The sequence below is a fragment of the Populus euphratica genome, unplaced genomic scaffold, assembly GCF_000495115.2.
Source record: "Populus euphratica unplaced genomic scaffold, PopEup_1.0 scaffold113.1, whole genome shotgun sequence".
Taxonomy (NCBI): domain Eukaryota; kingdom Viridiplantae; phylum Streptophyta; class Magnoliopsida; order Malpighiales; family Salicaceae; genus Populus; species Populus euphratica.
This window is the reverse complement of record NW_011499984.1, coordinates 345,438-367,913: the sequence shown is the minus strand read 5'-3', so window position 1 is coordinate 367,913 and position 22,476 is coordinate 345,438. Positions and strand designations below refer to the sequence as shown.

Genomic DNA, 22,476 nt, shown 5'->3' with positions numbered 1-22,476 from the left:
TAAGAGGTAGTACATGTTAGAATATATAAACCAAAGGTTAAAAATTTAATGGTTTGATTAAATCAAAGATTTTACAAAATTTTAAATGACTTGTGTAACAAGCTTTTGATTTAAATTAAAATTTGTATTTTCTATAAATGAAAAGTTAAAAATTAAATTAATTTGTAAAAATCATTACAAACCTGATTAAATGTGTTTCAATAGTCAAGTTAAGGAAGCAAAAACACCAACTAGATCCAGCAATTGCTCAATGTCAGTGGAAACCAGGTAACTACCAGATTGAACACTACACCTGTCGTTTTTAATAAAGGAAGCCTAACTCAACAAACAAATAAACAAAACTATAAATATAAAATAAAGTCTTCTCCTCCTCCAAACTAAATTAAAGGGAAAACAATGAAGCAAGTAAGAGTACTACTTACCAGCATATACAGTAATACTCCTATTATTATCTGTTGCTGCTGATGATGAATGTTTGTTTTTATGCCTAATAAAGCAGTAGCAAATGACAGCAGAAGAAACTAACAAACCCAATCCCGTGACCCCACACACCAAACTTGCCAGCAGCAGCAGGTGCCTCACATGATCATCACCACCGCCTTTACCACCACCACCTCCAACGGTTCTCCACCACGACGCGTCGCTTGAGTTCTTTGCTTTGGGAAATGCAACACCAGTTGACGGCGACATCGAATTTCTCGTCGCTGAATTAGATGCTCCAAAGAATTCTTTCATGTCAGGTGGGAATTTCGCCCCTATTGGTGGCAGGCTCTGGTGATCCAGCCCATGATCTGACGGTCGTAATTCCCTGGCTTTTGAGTGCTGTGTGATGGAGATCATCATGATGATCGACAGCTGCATGTAGATAGCCGTTACTTTGGTGATTTCTTTTAAAAAAGCCATTTTCAACTGTTCAGGCGATCCTTGTTTGTCTCTCGCTATCTCAAAAACAAAACATAGGAGGAGGAGGAGATGAAAACAACCGTTGATATGCAAGGAAGGATCATCTTCTATCTAGTGTTTGTTTATTTGTCGTTTAGGACTTAGGATAGGATGGTCTTCTTATTTTTCTTCTTCTTGTGTTTTAATAAAAGAACTAGTCTAAAGGCATTCGGGTTGCATAAAAGAAATTAACATAGCAAAAATACCTAGCAGGTGAAAAACTATTTAATATTTTTATTAAATTTAATTTTATAGGTTAATCTTGAAATTTATTGATTTAATTTATTGATTTAATTTAAATTTAAAATTATATTGTGTAAAAATTATTCATATGTAATTGAGTTTATTTAATCTATTTAAATTGTTCTTAATTGATTCAAATATTTTTTATGTTTTTTGGGCCATAAATAAATTAAAAATAAGTTTCCAAATAAATAAAAAAAATTATTTTTCCAAGAAAACCAATAATTATATTTAATATTAATAAATAACATCTCGTCTGTTTTTTTAACTCTAATTCACTATCTACCCCTTTAAACTTTAAAAAAAAATAAAAGGTCTACCTACAGGCTTTTTCTTTATTGGATTAGGCGTTGGGTTTTAAATATTTATTTATTTTTATTTTATTTTTATATTAATGATTTTATGTGTTTTTTAAAATAATTTTTAAATTTATATTTTTATTAATACCCTTTCTCTATTATTTTTTTGGTGTTTTTTTAATCTTTTGTTTAATAGTAATTATTTTTAAATTATATTACATGTTTTTAATATATTTTTCTTGGAGTTAGTATGATTAATCTTTAATTTTTTAATATATTTTATATGAATTAAATATTTATTTTTTACATTTTTTTAATATATATAGTCTTAAATAATATTATTTTTTTATTTTATTTTATTCAATAAATTTTATATGTATTAATCTCTATTATATATTGATTTTCATAAATAAATTTATTAAACATAACTTGATAAATTACTCGTATTGAAATATTAAATATCTTAATTTATATTTATTTGTTAATTTCTTATTTTTAATTAATTTATTTATTTATTTAAATAATGATTCATGATTTCTTTAATTGAATACTTGTATAAATGTTTTAAATTACATTTATGATTTTTTATGATAAATTCTATATGTTCATTTTTTTTCATCATATGTTGGTATTTTAATTTAATCTTTATTTTTATGATTTTTTTCCTTAATTTTTTATAAAATTTTTATTACTTTTAATTTTATTCTTTAATCCAAGTTGGTATTGCATTGTTTTCCTTTTTTTGAATTTTAATTCTTATTTATCAATTTTACACACACACACACATATATATATATATATTATCGTTTATTATTATTGTTTCTTTTTTTCTTTTCACGTGAATATAATAAATTTAATTTATTTAATTAGTCGGGACCATAATTCAAGTTATTATATTTTCTTGCACAAGTATGTTTTGCAATACTGAAATATTATATTGAAAAAATAATATAAATACATGGAGCAGGGTGGGTACAAATTTGCCTAAGTAACGTAATAACGAAGAAACGCGTGAATTGTTGTAGAGGGCCAGCCACACAAAAAGTTGCCGCTGCTAGCTCCTGCTGGCAATAAAGAGCATTAAAGCAAAACGATGCACCAACTGCACGACAGTTCTCTACTCTCACATCACTCTGAATAGTGAAAAAGAAGAACACGTTGGGAAAATAATGCTGTTTATGATCCTATTGCTAGTTTATTTTTAAAGTATTTTTTTATTAAAAATATATTAATATAATATTTTTTATTTTTCATATTAACATTTTCAAACAAAATAATCTGAAAAATAAAAAATTTTAATTTTAATAATTTCTTTTTAAGATTTTAATCTACTTTTGTTTGGATACACTCCTATTATATATATATATATATATATATATATAAAAGGATTATATCTCAAATCAATAAAAAACAAGAAATTATTTATTATAAGCATTTTCTCTTTATGCTAAAATTACGGGGTATCAATGGCATTGATGATTTGTTTATAATCAAATCAAATGAATAGATTCGTGGTGTCCTTGTGGCCTGCATGTGTTATCATCTGTCTCTCTCTCTCTCTCTCTCTCTCCACTCTACCAACTGTTCTCTAAGCTCACCCAGTAGCTGTTTCGGTTTTTAGATGCAAGAGTGGTTCTCATTTCCGCAATAGATTTAGAATTCATCGTGTAATCTTCTTATATATCTAACATGAACAGTGTGATTAGGATTAGATTTAGGTATTTACATCAAACTCTATCGTACTAATATAAATAGATCATCTAACTACTCAAAAATATGGTTAATCTCGTATATTCATTTTTTTTCTTCAATTTATTATTTTTACAGTTATTTTCTTTATTTACAAGCTTTTTTCTTTTAGTTTCCATTTTTCTTCATTGTTCTTGCAAGAGTGGTTCTCATTTCCGCAATAGATTTAGAATTCATCGTGTAATCTTCTTATATGTCTAATATGAATGGTGTGATTAGGATTAGATTTAGGTATTTACATTAAACTCTATCGTACTAATATAAATAGATCATCTAACTACTCAAAAATATGGTTAATCTCGTATATTCATTTTTTTTCTTCAATTTATTATTTTTACAGTTTTTTTCTTTATTTACAAGTTTTTTTTCTTTTAGTTGCCATTTTTCTTCAATGTTCTTCTTCTCGTATATCTTTTCTTAATGTTTGAAAACTTAAAACAGCCATGTTATGTTTGATTTTATGACGTTGCTACCGATCTCCTCTCATGATTCAGTTCTTAGATGTAGTTTCTTCTTATTACAAGGAACAAATGAGAAAGAAATGAATAATAAGTGGCATAATTGATCAAAATATTGATAAATGATTAGTCAACAATCAATCATAACTATTTGTCAGTTTAATAAATTGATGCATATAGTGTGATAAAATTAAATTATTTTTCACTAACTAAAAATTATACCTTAAATAAAGTCCATCATTACCACAAGTCTATATATAATAATTAATATTTGGCGTGTCAAAAATGACTTTTCATCATTTGACTCACTTCTACAATAATTGTATATGAATAAAACCACAATCTCCTCAAATATTAAATTATAATAATTTTATAGTTTTATTTATATAGTATTTTTATTTCATAAACTTTATCTTTTCTAAAAATTCATAAATCAAATATTATATTTATTAATATAATATTTTATGAGTATTAAAGATAAATTTATATTTGCATGAAAATAATAATATCACATGTAACCATTAATTGGCAGAAAAGTATATAAAATTAAAAACCTTTGACTTTTACTAAAGTCAATCATTTATGTATCTAATACCATATTTTTTAATGTAGCATTAATGCTTCTACATTGATAGTAACTTAGTAAGAGGGTCTTATAAATTCTCTTTGATAGGTATTTATTGTATCTTTTTATCTTTCATTTCATTTAGTTATCAAATTAAATGGTTTTTTTTACTTATGTAATGGCTTCATTGTTATTACAGTTCAGAGTAACTTGATCAACAATGCTAGGAACCAACCTAGTTAATTGATGAACTTTTTTTTATCCAAACAATCTCTTTATTTCCTTAAATATAAAGGTGTACTCTTATTTAATTATCGCATAATTTATGCTCTCTTGTTTGAAACTCTTCCAACTCAAAGTGCTACCATTTAGAATAAAATATATATTGACTAGTATTCACTATTTTTTCAACATTGAAAAAAATCTTAATTCAAGTAATTTCGAACTTATAGTATAGGATACTACTTTCATCATATCTCTCTCAATTATGTTTTAAAACACATGTCTTTGAAAGGAGGTATTCCATTCAAAATAGATAAGAATCTAATTGTATATTCTTCCATGCTAAGCTATTTTAACATCTAGTCTATGTACATAGATCATGATAATCTAAGCAACCTTCTATATTTATATTTATAGATCTTTATATCCAATAAATAAGTTACTTCTCTTAATTTTTTTATTAAAAAAATTTTTGGACAACAAAAATTTTACTGATTAAAGTAAAGATATATTATTTTTTAATAACAATATGTCATCTATATATAATATTAGAAAAATGACACCACTCCCACTAAGCTTTTGTAAACACAAAGTTTATCTATATTTTTTTTATGAAATCAAATATATTGATTAAACCATCAAGATTATATATTCTTACTCCTTAAAGCTTGTATTGTACATTAGTATATTGCCATTCACATTAGTCTTTCTTCTAAATACCCACTTAGACCCATTAGGCTTTATCTTTTTAGATTGATCAACCAAGTTCTAAACTTGATTAGTACTTGAAGTTCATAGCTTTAAATCATTTCTTGGAATAAATATCATATATTACTTACAAGTAATGCTCTTCACAAATCTAATAGGAGCATCAAGAAACACAAGTGCACTTGTCATTATTATGGAAAAAAAGGACATTAGAGAAGAAATTGCAAGGAATATCTTATAACTGTGCAGACAAAGAAGCTTAATAAAACTTCTACTTTAGGTATGTTTATAATTAAAAACTATTTTACTACTTTTCATTATAATTCTTGGGTATTGGATACCAAATATAGTTTTCACATTTGCAATTGCATGTAGGAATTAAAGAAACTTAAAAGGTTAGTTTAAAGCAACCTATACCTTAATAATGGAGCAAAGGTTGTTGCATTAGTTGTAAAAACTAGTTATTTTGTTTTGCTGAATGGGTTGATAATAGAATTTTATAATTGTTATTTTATTCTAGTATTTTAAGACATTATTTTTATTTTATTTAGTATTAAATGGATTTAAATGTCTTATTAAGTACAAGTGTTGTTCTTTTACAATAATGATATTTTCATAGATCCGATAATTATATGAATGGTTTATATATAATTAAATTTAAGATGCTCAAGTTTAATATAAATTACAATAAAATTAAAATACAGATTGAAATAAATATTAAGATACTTTAATTGGATTGAGATGGTTAATATTTAAAAAAATATTCCAAGGATTATCTAACAGAGAATGAGATTCTCTATACCTCTTAAAACACTATATCCAAATGAAATATTTTTCCAAGGCTGAAACATTGGATATTTAGCTTGAACTTTAAAAAACATAAAATCTCTATAAATCAGGTAGGACATATCATGCATCAATAAAATAAGTACCTCTTATAAAAGCTATGAATGACATATTACTCATATTTGTTTGTTTTAAAGACAATACCTTTTATTTTTCTTATCCATTTTTTTAAAGATTTTAGAAGACTAAACAAGAAGATGTAGACCTTCTTTTCTTCTTAAAGGCTCTTTTATGATTCTTAAGCATATTAAGTAATTTTAGCAATGTACTATTCAACTTGTTCATGTAATAATTCATAACAAATTAGGAAAAATTTTAGGGTAAAGACTGCAAGAATAAATCAACACTTAACTTATGATTAATGAAAAAACATATTTGACTTAATTTCTTAATATAACTAATCATTTTCAAAACATAAATGCTCACTGAAAAACCCTCTATCATCTTGTAGCGGAAAAATTCTTTATAGGTCTCATACTTCTTAGTCATACTGGTTTCATCAAACAATTTTTTGATATGCATAATTATAGTATGAGCATTTAAATTCTCATGTTGCCTTTGAAGTTCATGTGATATATTGACTAACTTCACACATGCAGCATGTTCATCGTTATCAATATAATATTGGTGTTCATTCATAACTTCTTTTTCAGCATCCTCAGCAAGGGCATTTGGAATTAGATTTTCTAGAACATATAACTCTTTTTATTACTTAAGAACAATTCTTATATTTTTGGTGTTAGTCTAAACAATTTGGTCCAACCAATTTGTTAGCATCAAGTATTCTTCATAGGGATATACTACTATTCATTTTGACCTACCAACCTATTTATATAAAGATAGAAAGAGTTCCATGCATATATATTTAAATTTTAAATTTGGATAAGGTTTTTAATTTTAGTTTGATCTCCCACTATTTTCTTACAAATTAATAACCATCTCTAGTAATTTGAGAAATCACACATAGATTTTTCTAATGGGCTATAATCTAATTTAATTTATCCCATATTAAGTGACTCAACAAATCAAAATAAATTAAATTAGGTAGATAAGATAGTTTATCAATCATATCTCTATGACTCTTAGATTATTTAGGTAACAATTCTTTCTCTAAATATATCTTGCATATTTCACTTAACCCATGCGTGCCTTTAATTACATATGATCATGAGTGACTGATCCAAATCATATAGGTTAGATATATAGAACTCAATTTTGTAGTATTAAACATATTTGATTAACAATAACCAGTAACCTTAAGCGATTCAACAAGTTGTCCATAGATATATAAAATTCTGGTTTTATACATATAAAATTAGAAGATAATTATTCATGTTCTCAACATGTAATTAATATATTAATGAGGGATTTATTATCAATTAATTGGGTCTTATACATAACATAGTATAACATATATACATTTCATATATAACAATTTATATATAAACATATATCCCTAACATGTCATTTTAATTGGATGATTATAGATATATCTAAACTAATTCTCTCGAGCTATTGAAGGAAATTAGGTGTTAAAAACCTAGGTAGTTGTTACAAATCTTCATTAGTCTTTTGTGAGCATCATCATTATAGTCTTTTTTTTCTTTTCTTTTTTTTGTTTTGGATTACAAAATAGATTTTCCTATCTAAATCACTATATTTTTATATTACATAAGATTTATATAATTTTATAAAAAGCCTCGAGTTACATTCAAGGGGAATTACATGAGAAAATAATGTTACAATCTAGAAGAAATATAGAAAAAAGACAGACAAACAAGTCCTATTTATTATTATAACTATTCAATCATAAAAACACAGTCAAATTAGTCTTTAATGTTGATGACTATACATCACGCATGATAACATATTAATATACATAATAAAATTATTGTATGCTTCAATTTTAATTATTGGCTTTATATCTAATTTTTAAAATAATATTTCAAAAATTTAAAAATATTAAATCAAATCCAATTTGATAATTTACCAGGCATGATAAATTTTATTTAATATAAATTTTCTTTGAAAAATCATTTTTTTAAATTTAATAAGAAACTTAATCATATTAAAATTATTATTAATAACCTAAACTATTTTAGGATAAATTAAATAAAAATTTTAGACTGAAAAAATCTTTTTATTTTTGAAAAAATATTTTTCTAAAAATTATTTAATTAAACATTTTATTTAAATCCTAATCCAATTAGGATATTATAAAACATAAAAAATCCGAAGTAAACATTTTAATTAAATCTTAATCCTATTAGAAAAAATAATTTCACAATTAATTTAATTTGTGTTTCAATTTTAAAAAGTAGTAATTTTACCTAGAAAGCCAAAAAAAAAACCCATAAAAACCATAAAAATGCACCAAGTGCCTTTATTTTTTCAGGTGTGCATTGCTCACACGCTTTGCTAGCCTTCTGGGCATCCATGGTTAAAATGCTCATATTGCTTTTCGATGACTTTAAGATTTGCGCTACTGCCTTTCTGGTCTGTCTTAGCTAGCACTCTTTTGTAAGGGTATGTCTTCTTCATCAAGCTACTCACTTTACTTCCTTCATGCTTGTCAATCTCAGCCGCATACCATCCCATTCTCAGCGAGGAATGCATTTGAGGAATTAAATTAGTTTCCTTTTATCTAAATTCAAGTTGATCAATTTGCTGTGACTAGACAAGGAAAGTGTACGAACATTCTTTGTGGCTAAATTCCTTTCTCTCTTTTTATTAAATAATTAATTTAGATTAGATTATAACAACAATAGAGAAACCACGCTCACAACACGACGATCTATACTCTATATTTTGTGTGTTAATCTAATCTACTATAGGCATAAAATAGTATAATGATAAGGCATGAAACATGCAGTAAAAGGTCGACTTTGAACTCTTGAAGAGAAACGGAACGTATCATGGTGAAATATCAATATATAAAACAAATTGTCATTCCTAATCACAATATTTTGTTGAGGACGTGCAAGATGTAGTTTATGATTTGATTCTGATTCTGTGTAAGTTTTGGAGATCGGAGACAGCCTCAAATTAGACACAAAATTTGTTTACCGGCGACGTGATCATGTAATTATAAGGCACTGTGTTTTGATTCTGCAGCGAAGTTGTGCATATAATATCTCAGAGGCGGCCAACACGAGTTCTACTCTTACCAAGAAGGAAACGTAAATACTTTCATATATACGTCTTTGTTTTTCTGAGGCAAGCTCTGAGTGAGCTTTTGGGACTAAATCTTACCGGATTATACCATTGATTTGTAGGTGTATCTCCTTGTGGGATTTGCTGTTATGCTATGATCTTTGATACTGTCAATCCCGAACCTCATGAAGGTATCAAAATCTGGTGTGAGGAGACGAGTTACAAAGTCAACCACCTAAAATGGTTAGCCGTGGATTCTTAAATCATTGTTGTAAAACAGAAGGGCATGTTTGCTGGAAGCTTGGTTGTATGAATGCAGAGGCTATAATTACACTTATCACATAGTTTTTTCTACAGGAGGACTAACTCTTCGCCATGCAGAGCTACATTTGCTGGGAAATTGGACAGATGTATCCTTGGCATCAACATCTGATCTTTTGCAGACCAAACACCACCCACAATCAGAGCTGCTGTTTCGCCTTCTGCTTCCCCAGCAACACTTTTGTCTCTTTTTGGTTTGAATGACTTGCGATCTTAGATTAGCTTGGCATTAGTGATGCTGCTCACTGCCACTGTAGCGCTTGCTTCACTGCCACTGTTCGTTGTTTAGCGTTGCCTTAGCCTTGCTTCTATACACTTAGATCGCTGTATTCAATTACCGATACACTCGACTTTTGTTTGGAATTTCTCTCCCATTAATGCAGCATGCCTGAAACACGTCGCTATTCTCAATTTTGTACACACATTTTCGTTTGCTTAACATTGTTGTAGAATCTCAATGCAGCCCTATGCAAAGATGGCGCCATCTATCTAGCGTAATACTAAAACATGTTAACGTGCTAATTTTATATCAATACTAAAAAACCGCTCGGCAACGCGGAGGCGAGGAAATCAGGCCAACCGTTTAATGGCTGATCGACAGTATCCTCGGTACAGATTGCTAGGGGGCCTTAAAGCTATGACGGGAGATGAGGCCTCCGGACTGCATACCTATCTTAACACATGCTAAGACTTGTCTGCAAGAGCTAAAGAACAATAAATATTGAACAGTAACGGTCCAGGCATTCAATATAAATAAATGTAAACAATCAAAGATAATCAAACGAACAAATAAATACAATATAGACTCTCTCTCCCCCGCCCTTCACATATGAGAAGACCGCATTTTATGTGGAGAAACAAACCAGAAAAACCAAAGTCTATTAGAGCTTGAATACAGATGTCCTGAATTCAGGTATCGTCCACTTGTGAGTGGAAGACAAAGCTTGGGAATGTAGTGGTGATGTCCCTGACCAAGGAAATAAATAAACTGAGTCATTGCTTGGCACTAGCATCATGTTCAACATGGAAATATTTGCCTAACAAGTTACATTTTCTCGCCCATCAATGGTTTGAAATGTCCAAAAAATTCTTTGGTTGACATGAAAATCCTATAACATTAGAGCAACACCTAATGAGAAAGAGAAGTAGGCACGTGTATTTTGAACTCACTTGAGGTATTGAAGTGTCATATTCTTCAAAAGGGATGGATGGCGCAAAACAAGGCTTCTCCACTCTTCCTTGTCAATCTTCCCATCATGTTTTGTATCAGCTTCCTCAAAGGTCTGAAACAAGACTCCAAAATTCAGAATCTGAAAACTTTGCAACAAGCACTTGCAAGAAAGTAAAATAGTGTCGAAAGCTTTCAAGAACCCATTTATTTAGCAAGAAATAAAAATTTTGATTAAAATGAGGGAGCACCTTGTCAATTATACTTTCTATAACATCATCTGAAAGGTTCATACCAGATTCAGCAAGAGTAGCTACTACCATTTGCTTCACCTAAGCATCAACAAGATGATAAAAGTCTAAACACACCAATCAAATAAATAAACAAACAATTGAAAGGAGTTCAAGAGTCAAATAACCTAAAGTTAACCCTTAGACAATTAAATGTACCTCCTGTCTTTCAATAAAACCTTGCTGCTTTAGATCATAAAGTTGGAAAGAAACTGCAATGGCACATAACAAGTTAGCATAAATAGAGTACCAGGTATGAACGCCTGGAAAATTAAGAGCAGTATTTCAAAATTCATCATCCTAGTTACACACTAAGACATGTCAAATCTTTAAGCACAAACAGCATGCAAGTTAGTGCACGTCTGAGGTATGCTCAAAATAACTTTGACCATACACAAGGGGCAAAGGAAAAGAAGGCTTATGATGAAAAAATTATCAATCCCAGACATACACTCAATCTTCTCCTCAATTGGGGCATTTGGATGAAATACGGAGAGGGCACGGGCAAACTCTTCAAAACCTAGTATCCCATTGTGTTTTGTATCAAACAAGTCAAACACCTGCAATCAATACGCAACATAAGACAGTAGCAAACGAAAGATAATTAAAAAATGGGTCAAATACCTCATGAATAGAACATTCATAGGATACAATTGAACGTAGATATTGGAAATGACAGGAGAAAAGTACCCTATCAGCAAACAAACTCTCCTTTTTGTTTGTCTTGAACAACGCCAATTGAAACTCCTCCTATATCGGGAAATTAGAGAAAAATTCAAATAAGCATTTTGGAATAATTATAAGTAGCATTTACATGGAGAAAATGAAATGTGGCATTGTTAGAGGAACCACTAGATTCATATGAAAACAAAAACACAAAGCAAGCTATGCCTAGAACGAATTTTGTATGGCCAGACAAACCTTATTGATCAGCCCATCATCAATCACGGCACTGCTGATCTTCTTAAAGAGCTCATATAATGCTTCTATTTCACTTACACTGACTGCATCCAAGGTTAGCAAAAACACAAGTGTCAATTGAATTATCAGTAAGGTTAAAGATATTATATTCATCATACATAAAACAAGACTGTTGTATGACTGTATCCTTTTTTATAGGCAAATAAAATAACTATTACAATAAGCGAACATCTTCACAACTGAAATGAAATCAACAACAAAAGGTATTTACAACATTCATCATCAGATAACTTTTCTGGCTAGACTTTCATTATCTAAAACAAAAGGTCAAAGTTGAAGAAGAAATAAATAGTGCTAAACCACTTACTAATATAAAATCTAAGCATTTTCTGTTTACTAATGATACTAAGAATAAGAAGCAGAAGGAACCCATTAGCTGACTGAAATAAAAAATTAACAAAGTTATCGTAAAGATTTGGCTAGTACATACAGACTGTCTCCCTTGCAAGAAGCTCAGGATCCTCAAGGCCTCTTGATTTGTATAGATCAATATCACAACACCGCAGGAGGGAGGTAATGAATCCCTCTACACACTGGAACATGATAAATCACATGCTTGAAAACACTCCATACCTGTGACACAGAACTGAATAAGATACTCTTCACATAACTTTTATGTGAAGGTAGAATAGATATCAAGGCAATCGATAGATAACCTTTTCACCATTTCCTGCTTCTGCTGGCCAATCCCACAATTAAGTTCAGCAAAAGAAAAACTTGGGCTCTCAAGAGTATACCTGTTTTTAGAAATAAGATTAATATACTGGTCACTTCCTGATTTTAATAAAGAAATATTCAATCAAGAAGATGAACTGTAGTAAATGAAAAGTGATAAGACATAATGCCTCCAGTTTAGTAATGAAAAAATGACCATGACATGGGACAGTAGAATACAAAAATGAGAAAAGGGATGCGATCAAAATTAGAAAAAAATGGAAAATCTTTTAATCGCTGTGGTACAGGTGCATGTAAGTAGCTTATTACATATATCAAGCTATATATATTATGTTATACACCAATGCGTCATAAAACATAAAGATTTGTTTTACATTTTCCCATTTTTTAGAGGGGAAAAAAAAAACCACCCCATGATTTGTGCTTATGCACCAAGCAAAAGTAACTGTAAACCCAAGGAATATAAAAGAGGAGGAAAAGATAACAAAAGAAAATGCTTTCTGAACCAGAACTTTAGATCTACCACACTTGCCACATAACAATAAAAAAAAAAATTGTCAAACTGTCCAGCTAAATAACCATAGCCAATTCTCCAGTGGCCACTTGTTGCATAACAAGTGTCCAAAACAAATAGATAATAGAAAGGCACCTAGCAGCCTTGTCAACAAGAAAATTTGAGCACCTTTTCTGGCTGAGGTAGAAAAGGGGCGTAGGAAAAGCAGTTGGGTGTTCTGCCACAATAAGGCCTCAAGTGGTATAGGCAAGTTTAGATTCTTGGTGCGGATGGATGCTGCAGACAGAGAGGAAACAGCTACTTGTATCATTTCTTGATGCTCCTTGGTGTAGGTCAAATGCTGCCTATGAGTAAAACACAATGCTAGGCTGGCCTACATAACCTAGATGTCATAGTTCAAGACACAGAGTATCAAGGGGGGCAAAATAAGTCAAGGCTATTAGGTAGAACTCAGTATATTCTATTGTTTACATCAAGTCTGAGGACATACAACTTAATCCATTCCAAGAAAGTGCACAATTTCAAGCACTCACAAAATGCGACGCCACTAGCGCTTTCTATTATTGTATCTCCAACAATTACCACTCTTAGGTTTTACCAGTTCTGTTTTGGTTGTTATTTACTCAAATCACAGAGAAATTTCAGCTCTGCATTGAATTGGATAAGCTGCCTCCTTATTGTCAATAGTTCAATATCATGCATAACAATTTTTAAACTCGTACAAGAATTATTTCACATTTTATTGATCATTCTATCCAATCTTAACAATAAAACAGTCGCCTTCATCATCCAGCAGTTGCAGCCGCATGATCTGGGTTATTGGGATGCTACTCTATGCGCACCTAAATCATACCCATTAAATCTGACATGATTCCCGTCACTAAATAAATAAACATACAATTCAACCTAATGCCTTCGAAATTCTGCGAAAGCAATTCGAGAAATCAGAGTAAGATCTGGATGTCTCTATGCTTCCACGAATTTCCAAACCAAACCAGCACTCAAAAAAACATCGATCCTCATGTCTCCAAAACAAAATACACAAAAATCATTAATATTCCAAATAACAGCATGATAGATATGATAAACACATCAAATTTTCAAAATGTAATCATAATAACATAAAGTAGCTCGTAGAGAGATTCCGCAGCGAACTTTAACACTAAAAGAAAAAAAAAAAAAAAAAAAAGAGGTCTCACCTCGTAGAGAATCTTTTTGACTCGGAAATCTGTGTAACTGCTCCTTCAAGGAATTTGATTCAAGTATGCAAACTTGGATTTGGGATACGAGAGATAAATTTAGAAAAAGAAAAACAAATGTAAAGAGAGATTTGAAATTTAATTCAATTCAACTATTGCAAGCGACTCGTTGTTTGGGTTGCGTACAATTGGGACGCTACTACATCATAAGATATTGAAGATTTTGTTTTACCATATATATTAATACCAAATCTACATAATTAATTTTTTATTTTAGTTTATAATGAATATTATTTTTTTCACCTAACTTAAAACGTTATTTTATGTAATTATTAAAACCATGTTAAAAAAATGATTTATAATCATCATAAAAAAAATAATCCATTGTTAATAATATAATATAATTAGATTATTAGATTTTGACTTACTCGTTCATTAAATTATTTTTTAAAATATATTTAATAATAAAATAATTAATTAATTCAATCATATACCAAATAAAATATTTATTATAAACTAAAATAAAAAAAAAATTAATGTTGTAGATTTGGTATTAATATATTGTTACAAGGATGGAATTCTATGAAATCTATAATTTTTAACAATATACAAACTAATTATAGTCACAACATGAATTCTAATGTAATTTGTGTCTTCATCATCGTATCTCCTTCACGATAGCCATGTGAATCCCAATTAGCTTGTAAATCATGACATTGTAAACTATTTCATTCTCTTATTTAAACTAGAAATTGGTAATCAATCTTGTGAATTTTTATTTGTATGATTCACTGTCTCTCCATGATTAATCATGTCTTCTAACTTTTGTAGACAATATGATATTTAATTTTTATGATCGATTATTATTTATCTTTCTTGACTGATTTGAACTCTTTTTAGACTTGATAGATTTATTATTAATAATTAATTTTAGTTTTTATTTTTTTATATGAATGTTTATTTTATATAAATAATACCCCCTCTTATATTGCTTTACTTTAAAACAAATAAAAAAATATCTTTTATTATTAATATGATAAAATTAATAAAACATACTGACCATAAATAACATGATAAATAAGCATTGTTGTAAAAAAAAAAAGTTAACTATATCAATTTATCTAAGATGTAAGCCAGTTAAATCAATTCAAATAAACATACTCTAGCTATTTAAGCATGACAATTAGATTTTCTAAACTACAATGTCTAAAATGTAATTGTTACTTAGCTTTGCTCACTCTCTTTCATAAAAAAATCATAAATTTTTGGAAAAGAAGTGAGACATAAACCTTAAGTTTTCCTTCTCTTTTTAACTTTAGAAATGGTACCTTCAATTTATGTTCATACCTTTGTAACTTATTTTCAAAATAGTATTAATTGTATTCTTGTATAAATTGATATGTTATTAATAAATACATTAATAACTATGACTGAAAAATACCTCAATTCTTTCTAAAAAGAAATCTCTAATGAAAGAAACAATCTATTTATTAAAAGAGAATGGTCTTACTTTCAAAACTATCACATAAACCTTAACATTAGGGAAAAATATATTTCTTTGTGGCCTAGAATTTCTATTACAGACTATATTGATTAATTAAATAAAATATGGCAATGTTTTTGTGAGAAATTAAAATGCTAGAAATTTTTTGTCTAGATTCAAATGTTGAGTTTCTTAAAATACATGAATATAGTCATAACACTAATTTGGTAAGGGGATCACCATGCAACGACTCATATAGGCCATGGACTAGCATACATTTAGTGTATGTTAGGATCCCGCGTAAGAGAATCATTATGCATGGACTACCATACATTTAGTATGTGTTGGGATCCAAGGTAAGGGGATCACCATGCAACGACGCCCATGGGGCATGAACTAGCATATATTTAGTGTATGTTATGATCCTGGATAAGGGGATCACCATGCATAGACTAGCATACATTTAATGAATATTAGGGTCTTAAGTAAGGGGATCAACAAGCATCGATGCCTACAAGGTAATGATGATACATGTGAAATTGATATTGACAATGAGTTAGGGAGAAATAGTTATGGTTGATCTTATGGATTCTTGAATGGAAGTTAAAAATAATAGATAAAACGGTTTTAATAGTTAAATGAAAATGCGTTTCAATAGAAACAAAAATGGAGAAGTGAATAGAATATGAATTTATGTTTGTCTTTTTAAATTGTTGGATATTTGTGTTACTATACTTATTGTGATATTCATGTTTTAATATTATGTATTTTGTTTCAGAACCATTGCATGCACAACAGAAGTAAATCCTAACTTTTGTTCACTTTTTATTATGTAGTTCTAGGGAATATATCATTATATTTTGAAATAGATGAACTTAACTCTGAAATTCATATAATCATGTTTTTATGTATTCGTGTTTTATCTCATTTATTCCTCTATAATGATATTTTTTGTTTAATGTATATTATAAATATTATGGTTGTGATGATGATGATATTGTGGAATTGAGATCCAGGACGATTAGGTTGTGATTGAATTATTAGATGTAAAATATTAGAAGTGTAAAAAGGATATATATGAATAACTTGGGACCTCCTAGTATAAAGGAAACTTTGTCAAAATTTTGATGAAAATTTCAGTAAACTTTTATATGAGAACTAAAAAAAAAATCACTTATATTTTTTATACCAAATCATAGAAAAATAATTATAAATGCATATCAAAGTATAAGGTGATATATTTACCATCTTAGATATAGGTCACTTTTTTATAGCCTTAACCTTAACCTTATTTATTTTAATATTTTTTAGGATTGTTGAATTTTCATGGTATAACATTGAAGATTGTTGAATTTTCTCATGGGAAGAGATTTTATATGTTGAAACTTAATTTAAAAACAAAAGTTTTGATCTTAAAATTAGAAGTCGAAGAAAGCCCCATAAAAGTTCAATAATATACAATGAATTGAGAATGGAAAAATGCTAAATTCTACCGTTGCATCTTTCTATATAGTTAGTTGATCAAGAAAAGAGAATTAAAAAAATACTAGATTAAAGTGCACATAGTGGAATTGATATACTTACATAAAAGGAACAAAAATTTACAACCATTGACAATCATTATTTTTATCATAAATTTCATCATAAATTTCATCCGAGTAATCAACATTATTTATAGCAATAACCTTAAATGTACTAATCCTAAAAGAAGTTGATCGAATCTTGAAAGGTAATCTTGCATTGTTGCTAATTGCAACATTATTACATTTTTTTTAAAAGACAATGAAATTTAGAATTAATAATTAAATTTAGTAGAGATGTAATTGAATGTAATTAAAAATGGAGAGATAATTAAAGGTACAATTAAAAAGAATTAAAAGAGTAAGGACCAAATTGAAACTAGTTAAAACACAAATTAGAAAACTCTAAGTTCTAGGGTTTAGCCTAGACGATGTGTTGTTCGTCCATTATTCATCTCCCTCTTTAACAATTTTGAATGATGAAGTGATCACATTCAAACGAATAAATATGGTGTCTTCAACAACCTTAGGGGTTGTAATAGCCACCATCCAACTAAAAAACACCTCTTCTACAACCCAATACCTATTAAATTAGATTTTAACATATTTTTTATTTAAGAATATATCTCATCTCGGTCCACTTTTAAAAGTTATTATACATAATAGTTTAAATCTATAAAATTAAATTTTTTTCCTAATCATTCAACATTACAAATTTTATTTTTAAATTAACCAATTTCATCAAGTAAATTTTTTAATATTTTACTAATAACGTAAAATTTTAAAATTTTAATTGGGATCTTATGACCCAGAAGCTTTATCTCCTTTTCATTTTTAATGTCAAAAATAAATATTTAATAATAAAAAATCTCATCCCAACTATTTATTTCTATTTTTATTTTATTTTCTCATTATTCAATTTACAAGATGAGGTTTTCCGTCGGGATTTACAAGCTTATAAGATTTTCTAATGGGGGGTTTAATGGAAAAAAGGTAATATTTGAGTCATATTTTACAAAAGTTATCTAATTGAGTATGTGTTTATGTATTGGTGTACAAGAAAATTATTAATTTATATATAAGTAAGAACTATGTGTTTATATATATATATATATATATATATATTACCGATTTAATGAATTATTAATTTAACCCGTTGATCTCAGGTTGAGAATAGTGAAAAATATTATTTAATCAAGATGGGAGTTTTAATTTATCAAGGTTATAATATATGCTTTATTTAAGTTCAATTACATGTATACCGTTATCCATTACCATTACTTGGAAAAAAATCATGTATAGATCATGGGGTATATATCCTTGAAGAGGAAAGAATTCCCTACCCCCAGGGAAGCAAGCACTCCTATCATTCTACTGCCAAATATAACCCCAAGACAGAGTTCTACATTTATGATTACTGGTGAGCTCCTCTGTACAAGCCAAAAACTCACTCGAATAACCATACAAATACATAATCTTTTTAGCACAAAAAAGGGAAAAAGAAAAAAAGAACCTTGTAAAAAAAATAATTAAGAATCGCACACTGTGAAGAAAGCTTGATAAAATCTTCAGTTCTCTATTGTTGCCTTGCCCTCTATTTTTCCAGTTCTTGTTTACAGAGAGGGCAGCAGGATATAATTCGAAGCCATTGATCTACACACTTGAGGTGAAACATGTGGGAGCATGGCAGTTGCCTAACTTCTTCTATGTCTTTATAATTGTCTAGGCATATACAGCATTCCTGTCAATATCATGACACAAATGTAAGAAGAAGAAAGGAGAAATCATTAGGAAGATGATCATCCATGGCTTTTCAGCTCATGCTCTGATTGCATGCTGATAGGGTAGTTTAGCTACGTGTATTTACAAAACAGGACTTACCAGATCTTCACTTGCAACGGTTGAATCACAATCAACACTGTTGCGAAACTCTGAATCGGTGACAACAGCTTTGTACCTCCGGCTTGGTAGTCTGGATATTTGGTCATCGGACGCCCCTCTCTCGGCAGACCCCATGCTCATGTTGTAGCCAATGACAGTGCTAATGAGTGGCACACAACAGCATAGCAGTAGAAACAACAGAAATGGAAATGAGTAACTTAGAGCATTCCAGGCAAGCAGAAAGATGCAGAGCACATGGAGTTTTGGAGCACGGAAGGAGGTTCCAAAACGAGAATCGAAGACCCAAACATTACCCATCACAAACCATATCGCAAAGAAGAGTTCCAGTGAGGCCCGACACTTGTTCATCAAATGTGAGTACCTGCATACGCTATATATATATTAATCAATAGGAACACAAATAGATCGAAAAAATATTTTTATCATTCTATTATATCAGCACTATAGTTCTGTCATTTTACTCAATCTTTGACATAGAAATATGGTGATTTTGATGATCTTCATCCCTCTGCTACTATTAAATAATTTTTTGTTGCTTTCCCTATAAAGTAATTTGTTTATTTAATAGCAACCTTTGTGACATTGGTTATTCAACTTGAAAGCAAAATTCAGAATAAAAGGATTTGCAATGGCCGATTTTATTTTTTTTTAATTAAAAGCCATCAAAGTTTTTTTGGTTATAGTAACTAAAATTATTATTTCTGCAACAGCGAAGTCTGATCAAGAGATTAAGAAGCACCAATTCACTACCCAAAGCCATGCAGAAAAGTTTTATTTGCTAAATTAGAAAAGTTCCAGAGCATAGCCATCAGGAAATTCTAAAGGCACTGATGATCCCGAAGCTATTTGCTAGATCACACAGAGATCACGCATCGTGATCATACAGAGATCATGCATCCTTTTCCTGTTCTTTATGCTGCTGGAAATCTATTCCTCGTCAGCCAAAATTCATATTACTCGCATCATATTATGTAGTAACGCTTGAATACCAATAAATTTTCAGCATAGATATAACTTGGGATGAATAGCTTTTAACAAAATACCTGGATTCCTCACTGCCCCCCTGTTGCTCCAAATCGGGTAGGCCAAAACCATCGCCTTGAGTTGCATTAAGTTGCCGGTAACGTCCATAAAGAAGCAGCAGACTGAGGACACAACCGATATTATACCCAGTAATCCATATTCTCACAGGCCAAACAGGGTTCTCCGCCTTCGAAATAGCCAGGGTGAACGTGGTAATGCATATTTGAAGGAGCAAAGCTACGAACTCCAGCATCATCCAAGAGCTAGAATTGAAAGGATTAGACCCAAGATTAGACCTTGAGCCATTCTGGTAATGGAATACTCTCCTCAAGAAGGTGAACCATCTTGCTCTAGATATTCTCATCGCTGTTCTTACGAATAATGATGACGGGGCAACGCGAGGAGACCTGTTTCTGAGAAACGCAGTTCCATGCTCTTCTCCTATTGGAGAATTTGATGGAAGTGATGCTGCAGGACTTGAACTACGGAATGAATCTGTTGGAAAGGAGTACCGCGTATTCATGGGGAACGTTTTAAGCAGAGATTTTCAGGTACAAGCCTTTGGTTGGCTCAAATAATGAGATGGTTTTCAGGGTTATCTGGAATTCGAACGCCAGCATGAATTCTATATATGGCACTAATATAGAAATCACAAAATTTCTATTATTGGGTATCAGACAGAGTAGACAAACAGCAAGTTTTGATTGAAAGCTTTAGATTTCAGCAAGGCAAAAAGGCAAATACCAGAGCATGGTGTGGCCAGAGATGGCTCCAATTTCTTGAAAGTTAACAACACTATATTTTAACCGACTGGCTCAACCTTGAAGCACAAACAAACTATAGCTTCTTCATGTTCGATACAGCTCCTCGATTGAAGAACACTACTTGGTTTGCACCAGTTTTAGAATCTCTCGGGGCTTCAATCTTGACCAAAAAGAAAAAGAAATAGAAATACATACCATCAAACTTTACAACCGTTCGAAACTTAAAAAGGGTATTTTATCAATAGACCAGGACTTTTCCCTCAAAAACCTTATAGCTTTAACCAAGAACACAAAAAACACACCAAAGTGGAAAAACTGAAGTGGGCATTTATTTAAGCTTGGAGGGCAACATAGAGAAAGGAAGTTAGAGAGATGGTTGTGGAGTGAATATGACAGGAAGGTGAAGGTTGGGTTTCAGATGGTGACCAAGAATCAACTGCAAAAGCCAAAAGAGCTTTGCTTTGATATCAAGGGAGTAAGCTTTCTTTCTTTTTTCTTTTGCTAACCGTTGGCCTAACTCCCCTCTGGTTTTTGATTATCAAGCAATCAAAGCTAAGCTGATAACAGACAAGCTAGCAACCACTGCTTCTTTGCGACACAAAATGAGGACTGGGATATTTTTTTTTCCAGTTAATGTCTACTTTTCTTTGATGAATTGGATAAAAGTCTATTAAATTAAGTGCCGTGTTGATATTTGTTTATTGAAGTGTTAATAAAAGGAGAGATTTTGAAGCATAGCGGGCACAGTGATCGGGGGATTCTAAATCCATGGTGAGAGGTTGGCCACCTAATCCAGCTAGCAACTTCTTACCATATTTGAGGAGCAGTCCCCTCTGTTTTGTCTTGCTTTTACTTCCGCTTATATCCCCCAGCCGTCCTCCTTTGCGGAAGCATTTGGTCTTCTAATGCTGTGCCCATGCCCGTGATCCTTCGAATGTTGTCGTCTCCTCTTCTTTCTTTCTTCCTTATTTCCAACTTGTTGACTCTCGAGATCTTTTGTCAAGTCAGTAATTCATTGCATGAGCACCAACTATTAGCTTACACTACATAGATACGCCGTCGGGATAATTCTTTTTAATGGTAAAAAAAATATTCGTTCAATTTGTCTCCGGGCATTGGAAAGAAAGGAAAGGTAATCCAGGTCCGATGATGCAGTAAAGTAAAGCAGTCAATTCACTAATTGACGGCACTAAACTAATGCACTAAAGCACAGCAGCGGCTGCTGGTTTAGCTGACAAGCTGAGTCCAACCAAGATTAGAGACGCTAACATAACAAGGGCAGAAGACATGTTTTTAGGAACCAAGAACGGGATATTCGCACAAGTCTAAGATAATCTAAGTAACTCCATTTAAATTTACTAAAATATAACCTTTGATATGTTAAAAAAAATTAAATTAATTTAGATTAACTCCATTAACGAATTGTAACATGAGATTGAAATAAAAAAAAA

General features: G+C 30.3%; 3 protein-coding genes across 6 annotated transcripts; all 3 read right to left on the bottom strand.

Moving 5' to 3' along the window:
* Positions 1–279: 279 nt before the first annotated feature.
* LOC105139973 (uncharacterized) lies at positions 280–1,111 on the bottom strand. The gene has a single exon (XM_011046624.1). The coding sequence runs from the start codon at positions 901–903 to the stop codon at positions 415–417; it is 489 nt and encodes a 162-aa protein (XP_011044926.1). The 5' UTR covers positions 904–1,111; the 3' UTR covers positions 280–414.
* Positions 1,112–10,227: 9,116 nt separating this feature from the next.
* On the bottom strand, positions 10,228–14,532 carry LOC105139972 (calcineurin B-like protein 3). 3 transcript variants are annotated; one of them, XM_011046622.1, is made up of 10 exons: positions 14,334–14,532; positions 12,602–12,682; positions 12,376–12,518; positions 11,886–11,968; positions 11,655–11,714; positions 11,416–11,524; positions 11,124–11,176; positions 10,926–11,006; positions 10,677–10,789; positions 10,228–10,473 (listed from the first exon to the last, which is right to left on the bottom strand). In XM_011046622.1, exons 3-10 carry the CDS (start codon positions 12,485–12,487, stop codon positions 10,416–10,418), a joined length of 669 nt encoding a protein of 222 aa, XP_011044924.1. In that variant the 5' UTR covers positions 12,488–12,518; positions 12,602–12,682; positions 14,334–14,532; the 3' UTR covers positions 10,228–10,415.
* A 4,089-nt stretch (positions 14,533–18,621) lies between these two features.
* LOC105139970 (E3 ubiquitin-protein ligase At4g11680-like) lies at positions 18,622–21,820 on the bottom strand. Of its 2 annotated transcripts, XM_011046620.1 has the most exons (5): positions 21,006–21,820; positions 20,865–20,898; positions 20,282–20,826; positions 19,218–19,608; positions 18,622–19,077 (listed from the first exon to the last, which is right to left on the bottom strand). In XM_011046620.1, the coding sequence occupies exons 3-5, from the start codon at positions 20,782–20,784 to the stop codon at positions 18,931–18,933; spliced, it is 1,041 nt and encodes a 346-aa protein (XP_011044922.1). In that variant the 5' UTR covers positions 20,785–20,826; positions 20,865–20,898; positions 21,006–21,820; the 3' UTR covers positions 18,622–18,930. The 2 variants fall into 2 exon arrangements, with proteins under 2 accessions (XP_011044922.1, XP_011044923.1); XM_011046621.1 differs by having other exon boundaries at positions 19,218–19,599; positions 20,282–21,817.
* Between the last annotated feature and the right edge of the window lie 656 nt (positions 21,821–22,476).